Here is a 15,732-nt window from a genome sequence, read left to right on the forward strand (position 1 = left end):
AGGCAATTTTATGGCAGTAGGTTTGCTGCTGTTAAAAAGAACAGTAGCTGGTAGTGGCCTAAAATTCTGGTGTATGTTTTTGCTCTCTTTATTGCTTAGTGTGGTAATGTTAGAGGAATAGCAGTTGGAGACAACCTGCTGCACTCTGCTGCTCTATAAGACAAACACCAGTAAAGCCAAGCAGCAAGAAAAGAAGGGCTCTTCATGACAAAATGACAGCAAGAGAACACAGTCCCCGCCATGGTGCAAAATCCCGCACTGTGCAACGGGCCTCCACCATTGATGTCACCTCTGACATGCTAGGCCTTTCTCTAGCAGGTATGTACGTCCATGTCAGCTATTGCTCTGTTTGTTGCTCTTTTCCGAATCTGCCTTGTGGTAACATTGGGGTTTTCTTTTAATTGCTAGAAGATTTAGGTGTGTCTGGATATCTGGAGGGAATGAGATAAAGGAATTATAATTAAAAAATTTAAAAATCTTAAACTTACCATTTTTAAAATAGACAAAACATTAAAAAGAAAAAGGGAAGAAAAAACAAAAGTTTTGTGCAGTTATGTTTATCAGTCAAAAATAAGCAACAGGGGGAGAAAACGACAAAAGAAAGTCAAGGTCTAGGAAGAGTCTTGGCAACCTCCGTGTTTGACATTGTATAAAATTTTCAAGAGACTTGAGGGACCTGAGAATTATCTCCCTCATCCTTTATGGTGAGTGAATTATGATTGTAACACCCAGAGGCTTTCTTTGATTAGTGAGAGAGACGAGTACTTTCAAACTTTTCCCTAGTCATTGATCACAGAGGAGACATACCTAATTTAATAATTTGGAGTTAATAGTGGCTCAGACACTAAGTGGCTTTAGTCCTGTTGTTTTCTACTGAGATTCAGCATTTTATATTCCCATATTCCATATAATCTTGCATAGGTTTACATATTTTAATGTATTTTATAAAATGAGATCATCTCAGGTTTTTCAAATCATTTATAGATACCAAAGATTAGCTAATAAGTATTTTAAATACCAGCCATGGCTCATTGAATTAATTTTTTTTTATTTCTATAAAATTTAATTTATTCCTCTGTATGACTGCAACTTCAGGAAAGGATTCACATGACAGCAATGTTTGGCTAATCTTCTGTTGATTTTTCTGATTTACAGGAAACATTCAGGATCCAGATGAGCCGCTTTTAGAGTTCAGTTTAGGTAGGCTTAGTGATTTTTATGCTAATTTTGGTGATACATGCTATTGAGTATGTGTGCTGTTTTTTAATTGTTGAAGTGCCCTTCATATGGTAAGGATTGAAACTTTGCTGTGATTTTTATGGAGATGTGTTACAGTTTTCTTGCTGCCTGTACAGTGTCTTTTGATAAGCAGCCAGCAGTTTGATTTTGCGATGTTTTTAAAAGTCTGTAATTAAAAGATCTGTCCTATCAAATGTGAAATGTTTGCTATGTGAATATTATTTTTAAATGTTTATTTTGTTTATGTGACGACACAGTGAAACTGTCTTCAGTCTCAGTGTATCAGCAGTTCAGGTCTTCAAGCAAATTGAAGATTTGCTGGAAACACCATTTTGAGACAGAATATATTCTAACAGTTACGAATTATTACACATACCTTCTTTCCTCTGGTCTTTGCTGTCAGGTGGTAATGTGAGATGCAGAAGTGACCTAATTTCTGAGATGGTTAAATTTGGACAAGTAGCTTGTGCACTGACACACCTCGCCTGTGGAATAATTGAAAAATATTTTCTTAATGAAAATTCAGTCCACATCTTCACCTACAGCATGGTTTTCTTGGCTTAATTGTGGACTAGTGTTTGGAAGGTTATGCTTTTAACAGTATGTTTGGAATGAAAATAATCTTTAAAAGAACTCCTTAGTGCTGAATAACGTACTTTAAATATTTCAAGATAAATTAAAGATATCTAGAACTGCAAAGCTGTTTAGTGTGCAGTTAAACATTTTGCTTGCCCAGGTAAATTTCAGAATTAACTTTCTGCATCCAGCTGAAGCAGAGTCAGACCACACTGTATTACCTGTGTCTAGCTAGATAGAATTTGGCTCTGAAGTTTAATATAACTGTGCAGAGTCACTCAGTGAAATTTTTGGTAGCTGTTTCCTACTCACCATGCTCCCTTCCCAGCAGTTGAACTCACAATAACATTTTAAAGGAAATAAATTGCTGTCCTCCTACAATTACGACCTAGTTCTCCTCACAGTAGTGCTGCTTGATCAACGTTCAAGCAATTCTGTTGGTTCTCCACGGCAAAATGCCGTTTGGTAATGGGCTTAATGGAGCGTGACTTCAAATCAAATGCAGCCATGCTCATGAGATTCCCAGAGGAAAGTCTATGCATGTACACTGTTCTAATGAGCTGTGCCAGGAGGGTGGGTAGGCAGGTGTTAGAAAAGAACGAGATTAAATTACAGCTCTACAGCTTGGAGCCAAAGTGATCTGATTGCACACTTACTGTTTGTATGTCACTCAAAGGTGAATGATAGCTGCTTTTGTAGTAGAATGAATATTAGGCCCTTCATGGCTTTATTGCTCAGGGTGTATAATAAGCTTTTATAAAAATGTAGAGTCTTACAGCATATGAAAAAGATCCTAACTCTGAATTTATTTGTCTATTGCATGCCTAAAGCTTGCAGTGAGCTGCTAACTCCATCGCTAGATCGAAAACCAAATAGTTTTGTAGCAGTGAGTGTAACTACACCTCCTCAGGCATTCTGGACAAAGCATGCACAGACAGAAATTATTGAGGTAAGTGGTGAGGTGCTCCTGGATTAGATTTAAAATTGAAAGTAACATAGGAAGCATTTCTTCCTAACAAATATCGCCTTGCATTAATTTGTGCCTTTTTTGTTTATGATTACAGGGAACAAGTAATCCTATCTTTCTAAGCAGCATTGCCTTTTTCCAAGACTCTCTTATCAATCAAATGACACAAATCAAACTCTCCGTGTACGATGTCAAAGATAGATCTCAGGGAACAGTAAGTTTTCTTTATTCTGTTGCCTGCCCACTCAATGTGGAACAAGGAAACAGGAGGCAAGGAGGTAAAACTAGTAACTTTTGTGGAAGAAAACAAAGGGTTATCAGCATTGAGCCTAGAGAAATCAAGATGAGTAGTAGAAGGAGGGACAATTGCCATCAGATGGACTTGGCGGAGTGGGGAGCATTGCCAGTTTTCTGAAAGGCTTATCTGCTGCAAGTTTGGGAACAACTGATTTGAATTAAGAGGTCCTGTCACTTGTTCTCATATGTTGTGGACCTCTTTACTGAACTGGATAATGAATGGGATCCAACTGAGGCCTCTGACCTGTGCCAAAATTCCAGAAATCAGCCTGCCCTGGTACCTTAGTGATTTTGTTCAGGGGTAAGATTTGTTCCCTTGCTGAAAAAAGTGTAAGTGCCAGCCCTCTCACGTAACTACTTGGATCTGTGGGCACCTCAGGCCATTGATTCTCAGACTGTTGTCCAGAATACTGTTTCAGGCCCCACATGTCTGCTTTTCCGTGGCTTCCTCAGGGGCAGCAGACCTGTCCCTCTCTATACATGCTTCATAGGGAGGCTCTAGCGAAAAAGAAATACCTCTGGAGGATGTAAGTTCTTCAGGAGGAGCCAAGTTTGGGTCAGGGAGGGACTATGAAGTGTTGACCTAGTCAGTCTGTGCCCCATTCAGTCATTGCTTTCAATGTTCCTGTATTGCTGGGCCTAAGCTTGTATATATTGAGGTGCCTCCGCTCAGGTCCTAGAGAAAGAGAAATGCTTATTTTCCTCCAGTAGAAAAAAGGATTTTCTATAAATTACCAAATTTATTAAATTTTAAAGGGTTTTCATTAGTGATGTATGGTCATATGTAATTATATTTTTGTTCTTGAACTTTTTTGCATATAATAATTGTATTTTGGGCTTTAGTGCTCTGGACAAAGGCTTTGTTCATTGTAAAAGTAAGTAACTACATTATTGGTACTCATCTTCTTTCAGATGTATTTGTTGGGTTCTGGGATGTTCACTGTAAAAGAACTTCTTCAGGAGAAGAATCACAGGTTGCACTTAACACTAAGGTTTGTAATATGCTCCTGCATTTAGGAATTAATTCTTAATTCTTGAAAGCATGCTTAAGATGTGATGAAAACTCCATGAGATGTGATGGAAACCTTTTGTTTGGTCGGTTAGTTTTATAGTTCCAGGCCATCTTCAAGGAAAACCTATTTTATATTGCATGATAGTTAAAACATGTAGAACAAGACTTTTCCAGTGTGGTGAATGATGTTAGACATTGGTTCTAGTTCTGCAAGTCAAGAAAGCATTGTCAAGACCAATTTCATTTTGTGCATTTCATCCTGTCACCTCACTGTATGTGTCTGTGGAGAGTGGCAGAATAGAGTATTTTTAATTGCGCTGATGTATAAAGAGACTATGATGAGAAGAATGCAACCTGTTGAAACAGAGGGTTATCTTAGCTGTTTGGAATACCTTGGCTTAGATAAATCCAGGCTCTATTTACTTTTTCAACACCTACCTGTTGCTAAATTGTGTATTTATCAATATAATGCACTAGGAACTGGAGCACTCACGTTACAGCAACATTGATGGATGTAATTTTCTGTTTTAATTTGTATTGGAAACTTTTGGTGGAAGGAATGTGACTCAGGAGAGAATTAAAAAGAGAGTGTGAGTCTAATACCAATCCTTAAGGTAGTTGTCCTAATCGTAGGCATCAAACCACACTCTTGAAAGCCAGTGTGGGACAAAGTTAAGTGGAGGGTTGGGGAAGAATGAAGAAAGCAAAGTGAGATTAAGGAAAGAGAGCTCTGATGTGTAAATGCACATTGCAGTAGTATGTGTTGAAAGTAGGACAGGCATCCCTGTCACAGAAGGCAAGGGGAAGTCAGTTGAAGCAGGGAGGCATAATCAGAGAGACTGAGGAAGATGGTGTTGGTAGTATCGGCATAATCAGCACTAGAAATAGTGACTGTGATAAACTTGCAGAAATATCTTAGCCCAGACACAGCTAACAAAACATGGGCAAAGCTTTTCATGCTAAGGGGGGAGATGGGTAAGGTTTTTGGCCTTTCCACAATGTGTGGTAAAGAAAAAATTGACATGATTTAACAGGGGGGAGCAGATGAGGGAAATAAGGTAGAAAAGGCACCGAAAGTATGACATTGATGGTGGGTAAAATAGTCTGATTTATCATAGGTATGAAGATGAGGGTGCTTTGAGAGAGATGAAAAAGAGGAGGAATGTGATGGCAGGAGTTTCATGGTTGTGTGTTAGATGTGATTATTCTGTAAGGTTTATTCTCTCATGACTAAGTTGAAAATTGACTTTATTAACCTCTCTTGTTTTGATATCAAGTATATTCTGATTATCAAAGTGTGTGAATGCATGCATGTCTTTTCATTGTCATGTTACCCCTTGGATGTATAAGCTGGACGTATAAGATGAGCAATGTCTATAAACCTTTTCTTGTAGTCGTCTTGTGCACTTATTTTTTATGCCTCCTCAGTATTGTCTGTTTTGGAAATGTTTTTTTTTCCTTAGTTGTCCCAGCATATTTTTACATGTAAGCAACAATTTTAAAATACCATTTAGAATCTATCTTAAAATAATAACATAAATTCTCTGCCAAAATGACTGTGTGTCATGGGTGAGACAGAATAAATGACAGCTGTGGTAGATCTGGGTACTGGTGTGAATTTAAAACCCAGCAAGATGAGAGGCTTTTACCCCACTTGATTCTCTTGTCTTTCACTCACTCACTCCCCCCTCAGTCATGTGTTCATACGGTGTCAGCTTCCCTCCCCAGCAAGGAGATGGCTGCTGGTCTGGGAAGCTGCGACAGAAAATCGTGTCAGTTTGTGCTGTGCAGCTCCTCAGCAGTTAGTGGCCTGTCTCAGTTGTTAGTGGCCAGGTCCCTGGGGCTCTCTGGCATTTGTTTCCACGCAACTGCCTGATCTCCGGGATCTTCCTGCACCTCAGGGATCGTTCTTCCACTGAGAATCTTTACCATCTTCTTCCCTAGACCACTAGTTTTCAGGATCCTTCTTTTTAGCAGCAGCTTTTCTTTCTGGAATGTCAGGCACCCAGTTTTCTTGAGCTAAATAGTCTTGTCTGCAGAAGCACAAGATGTGATCAGCCTCCTAACTTCCTGACTTCTCTATTAAGTGGAAGACTTGGGATGTGCTACTTCTGTTTAGTCTATGTATTATCAAAAATGTACCAGTTGCAACTGTACTAGTTGCAGCTAGCAAGTAGCAGGCTTCTGATTGAGAGTTAAAAAGTTTGGTTTCAGATTTTCACATGCACAGGCACACGCACATGTGTGCGAGTACATACAATTATCTGCTCCCTGTTAATGTTCTCAATTTAAGCTGCTTTTGCCTACAGCAGGCTAGTTGTAAAATCTAAACTCCTATTGGTTTTACAGAAGTATTGAAACACATACATGGCCTTAGATTGCCTTCAGTTAGGAGGTCTGTACAGCATCCCTGCGGAGTGAGGGGAGTGCTCTCCTGTTGGAATAACACATTCTAAAAATATGTCAAATTAAGTTGAAAAGCTTCCTGTTTAAAATGTTCATTAAGTTTGAAGATTAATAGCCTTTTATAAGTGTTCCCTTGTTGATAAACAGGTCCACCTCCAAAAAAATTTCAACGCAGAGTATTTGTTGCAGGTCGGCTGAAAGTGACCGTGTAGGTAACATTACAGTTATTGGATGGCAAATGGAGGAAAAAACTGACCAAAGGCCTCCAGTGACAAGGTCACCCGATACAGTTAATGGAAGGGTGAGTATGAGCATTGTTACCAAATTCAGAAAAACGCAGATTCATTGGCAGCATTGAAATAAGCTAGGTTGACATCTGCTGTCAATGTTCCTGTCCGTCTTGATATTTAGTAGTGCTTTAAAATTTCAAAATGCTGTAAAGAGCAGCCTAATGGTGATGAAGCAGTTTTGTGGTTTGCAGAGCTCTTGGTGCTCATGTTTTGGCTTAAAAGTCTTGGGGAAAATTTTCATTTACAGTGATTAAGCTTTAGCTTCAAGTGCTCATGCCTTTTGTCAGAATAGGCTTGTGGTACTGTACGTTGGTGCACCTTGTGCATTGATAACTGTTTTCACCAAGATGTGGTATCTCAGTTCGCATCATGAATTGGAATTTAAGCAAAGCTGTAATGAGGACGCTCAGGGTATTTCCAGAATTTTCACAAGGAACTTAGATGATGTTAATAAAATTGAACAGGTTACTTGAATACTGGATTTTTTAATTATTTTTTTTCCCAATCCTCAAATATTTGTCTGAGACCAGATATTTATAGTGCTTTCTCAGCCTAGACATAGGTTTAGTCTTGTAAACCTTGTGTCTGAATATCCTGGTGACGATTGCACTCTTATCTGTGTGTCACAGTCACAATGTGAATTAGTATCACTGTGTATCCAGCCAGACCTGCAGCTGGCACATGCTGGCACAGTACCTTTAAGGACTCTGGAGCTGTGCTAACATAAAGTAGTTGAAGGGCTGGATGAAAATTTTTACAGCATTCTGAACGGTGCAGCAGAAGTAAATAGGAATGCTTAGACTGGAAGGTTTAAGTGGGTTTATTATTTCAGCCTGCAGTATTTTTTGTCCACAGTAAACATATTTGAAATATTTATTTTAACCGTGCATTATGTTGAATATTCCTTTCATGTCTGAGTAATAGGGTCATCACTGCATATTGCCCTGGCACTGAGGTTTTATTCTTTGCTATTTGTGATTTTTGTTTAGACTGTGTTACCAGTTGACGAAAGTTTAACAGAATCTTTAGGAATCAGATCCAAATACGCTTCATTACGGAAAGATGCACTACTGAAATCTGGTAAGCTGCTGTGGACTGTAACAAGGAGGCTTTAGGCATCAGTAAAAGCTAATCTCTTGCTGTCTGCCCGCAGCCCCAGGGTGTTTAAGCAGATGTTTCATTTGAATAGAAACGAGCTGCTGATTGAGCAGCCCTTTGTGGGTCATACAAGAATAAATTATTTTATCCTCTGCACTATTTTGTATAGTAAAACCAGCAGAAGTAAACTTTTGTCATTGAATTGACTCTAGTATAAAATTTTCCATGCAATTTGCTAGTCTATTCTTAAGCAATCATTGAGGGATGAGGGGAGGGACAGAGGAAAGCAGTTGCTTTAAAAAAAAATTCTTGAAGAAAAGTTATTTTTACAGCAAATGATTGCATGAGAGGAAAATGCACAGTACATAAAAACCCAAACAAACAAAAAACCCAACCAAAAAACCCCACCCCATTTCACAAGTTCAATATGTATTTCATTTCGTTACTGGTGTTTTAAATAATTTGGAGGCTTTTCCTGCAAACACTGGAAGAATGGTCGTTGCAGAATGCCCACACTTGGAAAAGCTAGACTCATTCATGGTTAAACCAGATCTTTACAGCAGTGTGTTACAGCATGTTAGTGAATTGAAGCCATTTACTTTAAAAAAAGGAGAGACTTTGTCCACTTTTAACTCAAACCCCATTAAATAACATGATTTTAATTCTTTAGTGTTTGGTGGCGCCATTTGCCGAATGTATCGCTTCCCAACCACTGATGGAAACCACTTGAGAATCTTGGAGCAGATGGCTGAGAGTATCCTGTCGCTGCACATCCCTCGGCAATTTGTGAAGCTTCTTCTAGAAGAAGACGCAGCAAGGTGAGTTTGGGCCGGTTTACATGTGCAGTAATACAGGAGCTATGTGGCTGTTATTGAGTTACCAAGGAATGTATCTGTGTTAACAGCAGAGGCACTGAAGAAAAACTAGTAAAAGCAGGAAGTTGTTCACCGTATAGTTACAGTGAATAAGATTTCATGTCAGAGTATAGAGTTTGGCTTGAGTGTGTGGTAATGTGAACATACAGAGGTGCTGATGGGAGAGAATTGTTGGCATAGTGAACACTTAGGATCACACTGCAGTTAGCTGCACTTAGGGGTTATCTGCTCCTCTCACCAAAGTATTGATAAGGCCACAGAATATATTACTCCATAGTTGTGTGACTGTATTAAGACCAGCACATTAGAATACGTTGTCTTTTTATATATATAATTATTTATATACTTCAATACACTTTGTTTTTTAAACATAATTTACTTTTAATATGAAGAGAAAAATGAATTAAAAAATAAAACATAGCTCAATGTTTCATAGGTTGGGGCAAGTCTGGATAGATGAGACAGCATAAATGAAAGAGTAATAACTCCAGCTGCTCAGAATTTTGAGAAAGGAACAGAGACAACACAGAAAGCAGATGAGTGGAATGAGTAATTAGGGTAGCAGACAGAGAAGAAAAATCCAAATCACTTTGAAGGTGAACTTCGAAAAAGTCTGTTGACTTCTGTGCTATGAGCAAAGATAGATAACAGGAGCCCTGACTGCTCAGTGAGTTAAGAGATGGCTTTGAGAACTGGAAGAGTGGTTTAGAATGGAAAGCAAACAGAATAAAATGAGACACTGTAGGATAGTAATGACTTTTTCTCATTTTAGGAAGTGGGAGGGAGAAGGAAATCTGTTGACCGTTTTGTAGGTTTATTCTGAATTTGCTTCTTTTTGAAGCAATTAACTCTCTTCCAGGCAACATACTCATTTATGAGTATTCCTTCTCTACTTTTGTAGGCTGTGGTTTGCTAACAAAATGATTTGTATATTCTTGACAAGAGCCAAGATTGGGACAGTAGTAGAATTTTAGCTGTATTTTTGCATATTGGGTTTTTATTCTGGCTGTGTTTGAATCCACTCCTAAAGACCTAACTAAGCCTCACCTTAATTAAAACTACCTAGTGCTCTCATTATCATGTATTAATACATTTCAATTCCTTTGGGATGTTGTGAAATAAAAGCAAGTGTTAATCCGCATAAGCAGGCGGAAGTAGTCTACGGTGCTTTGGTGTATTTTCATATTTTGCAAAAATGATAAATTCTCACAGGAAGACAGCAGTGACTTTTTGTAACGTATGGAAAAACTAATGCATGACATGACTGTTTGAGTTTCCAAAGTTCACACTGATGGGTTGGGTTTTTTTCTGCTGTTGAGTTTTCGTTTTCAGGGATGTGCACTTAGTAAGAGCAGTGTCAGATCTTAGATTCTGGAGAGTGAATGCTGTATCTTGCCTAGCTGTCCTGCTGCAACCTTGATGGAGGGGGCTTGGGATATGCCATTACACATTAGACATTGCTTATTCATTGTTTATTTTATATCTTTGTTTCTTTACAGCTTTCCTCACAGTACGTTTAAAAGCACCTATTCATTATAAGGTACAGCTATATTAATGTAAAGAGTTGGCAAGCTTACCCATAAGGTGCCATCTATGATGGATGTAGTTTAAGGACTTGAAGATAATAAGAGGAGAATTTAGGGTGAATGTGGAAAAAAGATGTGGCTTTCTGTAAGACTGTGGGCAGTGAAGTTTCTTAAGGCATTAGCCATGAAATGTGACTGTTCAGAGGCTCTTGCTAAAATCATATAGAGATCAGTGGGTGCATACTATATACCGTTACAGGTTAATAACAGCCCAGGTGATTGCTAATATGACTTGGTATGCTCTGAATTGTGTGGCTCAAAGGTAGATGTGACTTTTGTGTCATTAGCGAGAAAGTGTGCTTCTGTCTGTGCAGTTGAGGTGCCCCTCAAGGACTTTGTATTCATAGGATCTCTCAGATGTGGCCGAGCGCTCTTTTCTTCATTCTCTGTGCTGCAGCCCAGAGGAATGCCGGACAGCTACACAAGCACAGCTGCTTCTGTCTTAACATCCTGGTGACTTTTAAAATGTCCTTGGATAATCACAACTGCTGTCTCTTACATAAAGCTCTTCTGGGCCAGAGCTCTTTGAAAGGAAACATCTAACCGGGGGGATATTTTGACTACCTAATTATTTATGGCATGTGCATCCCTTGCTGTCTTAGCCGTGTGGGACAAACAAGTAAACTTGAAGTGTTAAGCTGTGAATTTACTTCAGGAAGGCCTGGGTTTCGATGTATGGCTAGTTTTGAGCAGGAAGGTTGACAAAGTAGTCATAATAGTATCTTACGCAGAAGCAGTTTACAAGATGAAACAAAGTGTCTTTTTCCAAGTCACCAATAAATATAGTTTACACCATTGCCTACTGGCAAATCAATTTGATATTTTTATTGGAAATTAGCTTCCTTTTGGTAATATCCTATATATTGTGGAGTAGGAATTGTTCTGTGAAATACTGTCTTAAATTATACACAGATAAGTGATTAAAACTATGGATTAGGGATATTGGGAGAACTGCAAAAAGAACTGCTGGGTCCTTTTGACAAACGACCGTTCTACCTTTCCTGGGTAGAATTGTGTCTGGTGTTGACTTGTTTACTTTTCCCCTTCTTTCTTTATTCCAAACAATATCTTAATCCAAGAACACAATAATACAGGCATGACATAAAATCCACTGAATATTTTCTCAGCAGTGCTGTTGGGGAACAGTATGTAATGCAGGATTGCCATGTGTGAATGGAAACCTAGCAGTCAGGGTGCAGTGGGAAAGCCAGGGGTTTTCTTGTTCACATCTAGGGGTACCCAGTCTTCCTGCACCTACAGTGAAATTTCTATGCCTAAAATCTGGAATCTCAGATGAAGGTTTTGTTGGCTCATTTTTTGTCTCCCCAGACTCTTATTAATGCTTACCTTCCATGCCTGGCCTTCTCAATTGTTGTGTAGATACCTGGCCAGCGCAGATACTCTTTGTACCTAATGTCAGATGGGTGCTAATCTCCCACGTACGCTCTGTCACAGTTCTGATTTCATTTGAGAGCCACCAAAGTTCAGTGGAGTGGCCTAAAAAGGTCCTCGTTGTCCCAAGTCGCCTGACATAATGACAGTGCCCATCATTTGCAAGTCATCATATGATTTGAGAGCTCCTACAGAAAGGTGGGAAGCTTTGGTTTTGACCAACACCTGAGGCTCCTGAGGGGAACACAATGTATTCTGCCTTTGAGGAACCTATGTACCTTGGAATAGAGCTCAACAGCTGTGCTTTGGGATGTATGTTTGGAAGCATTCCCAGTCTGGTGACTAGGTTAGACCAGAGGGAATTGAGAATGTGTCAGCTGAGGATGGGGCTACATTGATTCAATGTGAAACTCGCTCGTTCTTGGTCAGGTGGACAATGGAGCTAAACACCTCCTTTTTCCTTTTGTATTGTTTTTCTTTTTTTTCCCTAGGGTTTGTGAACTAGAAGAATTGGGAGAACTGTCTCCATGTTGGGAAAGCCTTCGTCGACAAATAGTTACTCAGTACCAAACAATTATTTTAACTTATCAGGAAAATCTAACTGACCTGCACCAGTATAAAGGTGATTTCTTTTTCATAATAACGTGGTATTTCTTAACCGTGATTGTTAGTGCTTCTCTGAAATTGAGAAACCAGAATGTTTTAGTTTGATGAGCAAAAAATACTACTTTTAGATTCCTTTATTAACATTTATTGTGAGTTTGCTAATGATCTGGGACTATTTGTCTGCTTTATTCATTCTCTTATTTTACCCTGAAAGTGGAGAACAGTTATGAACAGTAACAGAAGGTTATACTTTTTTTTTCCTTTTCTCCGCTGTACTTTCAGCACATAGCAAATGATGAATGAAGCTCCTTGAATGTTTTAGCATAAGCAGAAGCAGAGGTTTTTTATACTTACTTTTCTCCTGCTTTTCTCAGGTCCTTCATTTAAAGCCAGTAGCTTGAAAGCTGATAAAAAATTGGAATTTGTTCCTACGAATTTACATATACAGAGAATGAGAGTCCAGGATGATGGAGGATCAGGTATTTGTTTCCTTCTCATGTTCTTCACCTTATCCTGTTAGTCTTCTCTCAGTTTTTTTATTTCCATCACCAACCATATAGCCAGGTTTCTACAAACTACTGCTCTGTAGTGCTAGCGCTACTTGGCATTTTTGTAGCACGTTCTATCCTCAGATTCCAAATCTCTTTACAAAATAAGAGGTGCAAGTATAATTATTGCCATTCTACAGGTGTCAAAACTAGGTTCTGGAGTTCACTGTACCCTAGGTCACACGGGTCAGCCTTTGTACTGGGGAATATATTGGATTAAGGTGCTGTGTCTCTTCCAGTCATTTTGAATTGTAGCAGAATAGCAAAGGTTCTGACTGGTGCTTGTTGTGCGCTTTTTCTCTGGAACTATCATGTAGGGTTAGGCAAAATCAGACCAGCTTGTTCACATCCTTGTTTCTTCATAAGTAACCTGGGTTTTCCCTTGTTTTAACAGTTATTTGAACTAACAACGGACACATACTTGTCCCATGTATCCATGTGAGGGGTTCCAGTAATGGCAGGTTTTGTGTAAAGACCAGTGTTCAAGGCTTCTTTTTCACTGTCAGTCTTCTAAATTAAGAAGCAGAGGACCTGCATTCAAGTATGATTCTTTCACCTCAAAAGTACTTGATGGATTTCCAGGGCCTCTAAAACAATTCAGTTTTCCATGCCCTTCAAAACAGTGGCACAAAGTTTTTCAAAAAATACTTTCAGAGTAGTTTTGAATTTCCACGGTTATTTGTCCACATTAAAGATGACAAGCTTTCATTTGTAAGTCCTTTTTGTCCATCCCAGATCAGAACTACGACATAGTCACCATAGGAGCACCAGCAGCTCATTGTCAAGGCTTTAAATCAGGTGGCTTGCGGAAAAAGCTGCATAAATTTGAAGAGGCAAAGAAACAGTAAGTAGAAATGTTATGTCAGCTGTTATTGTGCCTTTTCCTCCTAGTCCATGCTCAGTGATTTGTAAAATCACTCCATTCTATGTTTTTGTTGCATTTCATTCAATAGTTCTACTATACAATGTGAAGATTATTCCATGTTTTTTTCCAAAGGAGAGGGGAAACCATTTCCCCTTTATATTACTGTATTTCTTTGTTTACTGATGGGCCCTTTCTAATATTCTTTTTAGCGAAATCTTAAATTTTCCTGAATACTTGTTGGTTCAACTTGTTCAGCTATTTTATGTGTTGGATTTGGGTTCTGCCTAATTGTGGATTAGAAAATTTGTCCGTAGAACGTCCTCAGCTTCACTACATCATGCTTTCAATCCATTATTTTCAGGAGACTTTCACCCCTTTCATAGCTTCAAGATCCTGTTGCTCAGCTCTTTTTAGTGCAGAAAAGCTGTGCATGAGAGGCAAATTCCTTGTTGACAACTTGGGTTTAGTTCTGGGACTATCACTGGAGGCTTTTCTGCATTGACTCAAGGTTTATGCACGGATTAGGCTTCTGAGTCTGGCCTTGCTTTACTTTACAGGCAGGATACTCGACCTCCACAGTCCTGTCTTCAGGGACTGTCTAGTGACCTCTCTGGAAGTGCAACTGTGGAGGAAGAGGCAGAAATTGGGAAGGTCATATATATTCTTAAGGGAAAGACCTGCATGGCACTCAGCTGTCAAAGAAGAGATAATGCCATCTGGGTCTGCGTTACTTTTGCTCTAGTATGGAGAATTTAAGAAACAATGAGAGCAGCAGGACAAGGAGTCATTGAAGCCGTGGAAAAGGAGACCTTGATAATGCCTTTCCAAAGAAAGGATTTGTAGGATTTGGAGGTGATGGGAGGAGGGACTGACGTGGGAACCAGGCTCTACCAACTGCAGAATTAGTTTTGGCAGGAGAGAGGTGAATAGAAGCGTATTGTGGACATCAGTCAGATTTGTACTGATAAAAAGATCGGTGGAAAAATATGCCTAGTGTAATTGTTCCTGGCTTAGAGTGCACTAGGATGAAACTAGAGGAAACTGTAAGCACTGGTATGCTAGTCTCACCCTTCCTGTTCTTTTGATACCACTATTGCTTTCTGACATAACCTCCTTCTGTCAGCTTAGCTACTGAAGTGGGCCTCACTCCTGCAATAGCTAAGTTCCCATGTGTCTACATTTAGCCCGTATCTGGGGCTAAACTATAACAGTTGCTCTATGACCCAACAATCCCTCACCAGCCAGGAAGGCGAATCGGGAAAAGGAGAGGAGACCCGTGGATTGAAGCAAAAATGGATTTAATGAAACAACACCAATACCAACAAAGGTACACACAGTTATACTGAGCCAAATGAATATGCAGCAGTCACAATCAACAGGAGAGCAGTCCTCAGGATCAGGGAGAAGTCAGAGGAGAAGTAGGAGGAACCTCACAGCAGCTCCCCTTCCTCAGCAAACCTTCCCCCTTTATAACGACCATGACACTACGGGACGGGCTACACCTGTAGCTCACTCAGGGCAGCTGCCCTGGCTGACTCGAAACTGCTAACGGGCTGCCCAGCACTCAATAATCAGGCTGATCAGAGAACTTAGTTTCTATCCAGTGTTTTTCCTCTAGACGTTAAGAGAACTGTTCTTTCTGGGTCCATGAAAACTGCAGGTTCAACATTTGAAGAGTAACTTTCCTTTTAAGTATTTCTGTGTGATCATAAAAGCCAGTATAGTAGAACTGGTATTCATCTCTTCAGTTCCACTCTTACATAGATACTATTCAGTTTTTCCTACTTTCATTGGCAAAACTGTGCTTGGTGCATCCCCAACATTTCCCCAAAACACGTGGGCATCTGGCAATCTGTGGTTTTTTGCTTACAAGCTTAATCATTATGTACCCGCCTTGTTGAAAAGATGACTCAAATAAGTTATTTCCCCAGACATCCTTCGTTTTGTTTTCTGCTTTTGGTATTTGCTAACAATC

General features: G+C 39.4%; 1 protein-coding gene across 11 annotated transcripts in view; it reads left to right on the forward strand.

Moving 5' to 3' along the window:
• Positions 1–212: 212 nt before the first annotated feature.
• Positions 213–15,732, forward strand: part of INPP4A (inositol polyphosphate-4-phosphatase type I A) — a 49,504-nt gene continuing 33,984 nt past the window's right edge. For 8 of the 11 annotated variants that reach the window (XM_086482198.1, XM_086482193.1, XM_086482199.1 and 5 more), the window contains exons 1-11: positions 213–318; positions 1,156–1,200; positions 2,646–2,764; positions 2,880–2,996; positions 3,992–4,071; positions 6,687–6,798; positions 7,777–7,867; positions 8,556–8,703; positions 12,230–12,360; positions 12,719–12,823; positions 13,628–13,736. In XM_086482198.1, coding sequence (XP_086338324.1) covers positions 213–318; positions 1,156–1,200; positions 2,646–2,764; positions 2,880–2,996; positions 3,992–4,071; positions 6,687–6,798; positions 7,777–7,867; positions 8,556–8,703; positions 12,230–12,360; positions 12,719–12,823; positions 13,628–13,736 — 1,163 coding nt within the window. Of the gene's footprint in view, positions 319–1,155; positions 1,201–2,645; positions 2,765–2,879; positions 2,997–3,991; positions 4,072–6,644; positions 6,799–7,776; positions 7,868–8,555; positions 8,704–12,229; positions 12,361–12,718; positions 12,824–13,627; positions 13,737–15,732 lie in introns of all 11 variants that reach the window. The other 3 variants (XM_086482191.1, XM_086482190.1, XM_086482194.1) reach the window with 1 other exon arrangement.

Source organism: Leptosomus discolor, chromosome 1 (assembly GCF_034619465.1).
Source record: "Leptosomus discolor isolate bLepDis1 chromosome 1, bLepDis1.hap2, whole genome shotgun sequence".
In the NCBI taxonomy this organism is placed as follows: Eukaryota; Metazoa; Chordata; class Aves; order Leptosomiformes; family Leptosomidae; genus Leptosomus; species Leptosomus discolor.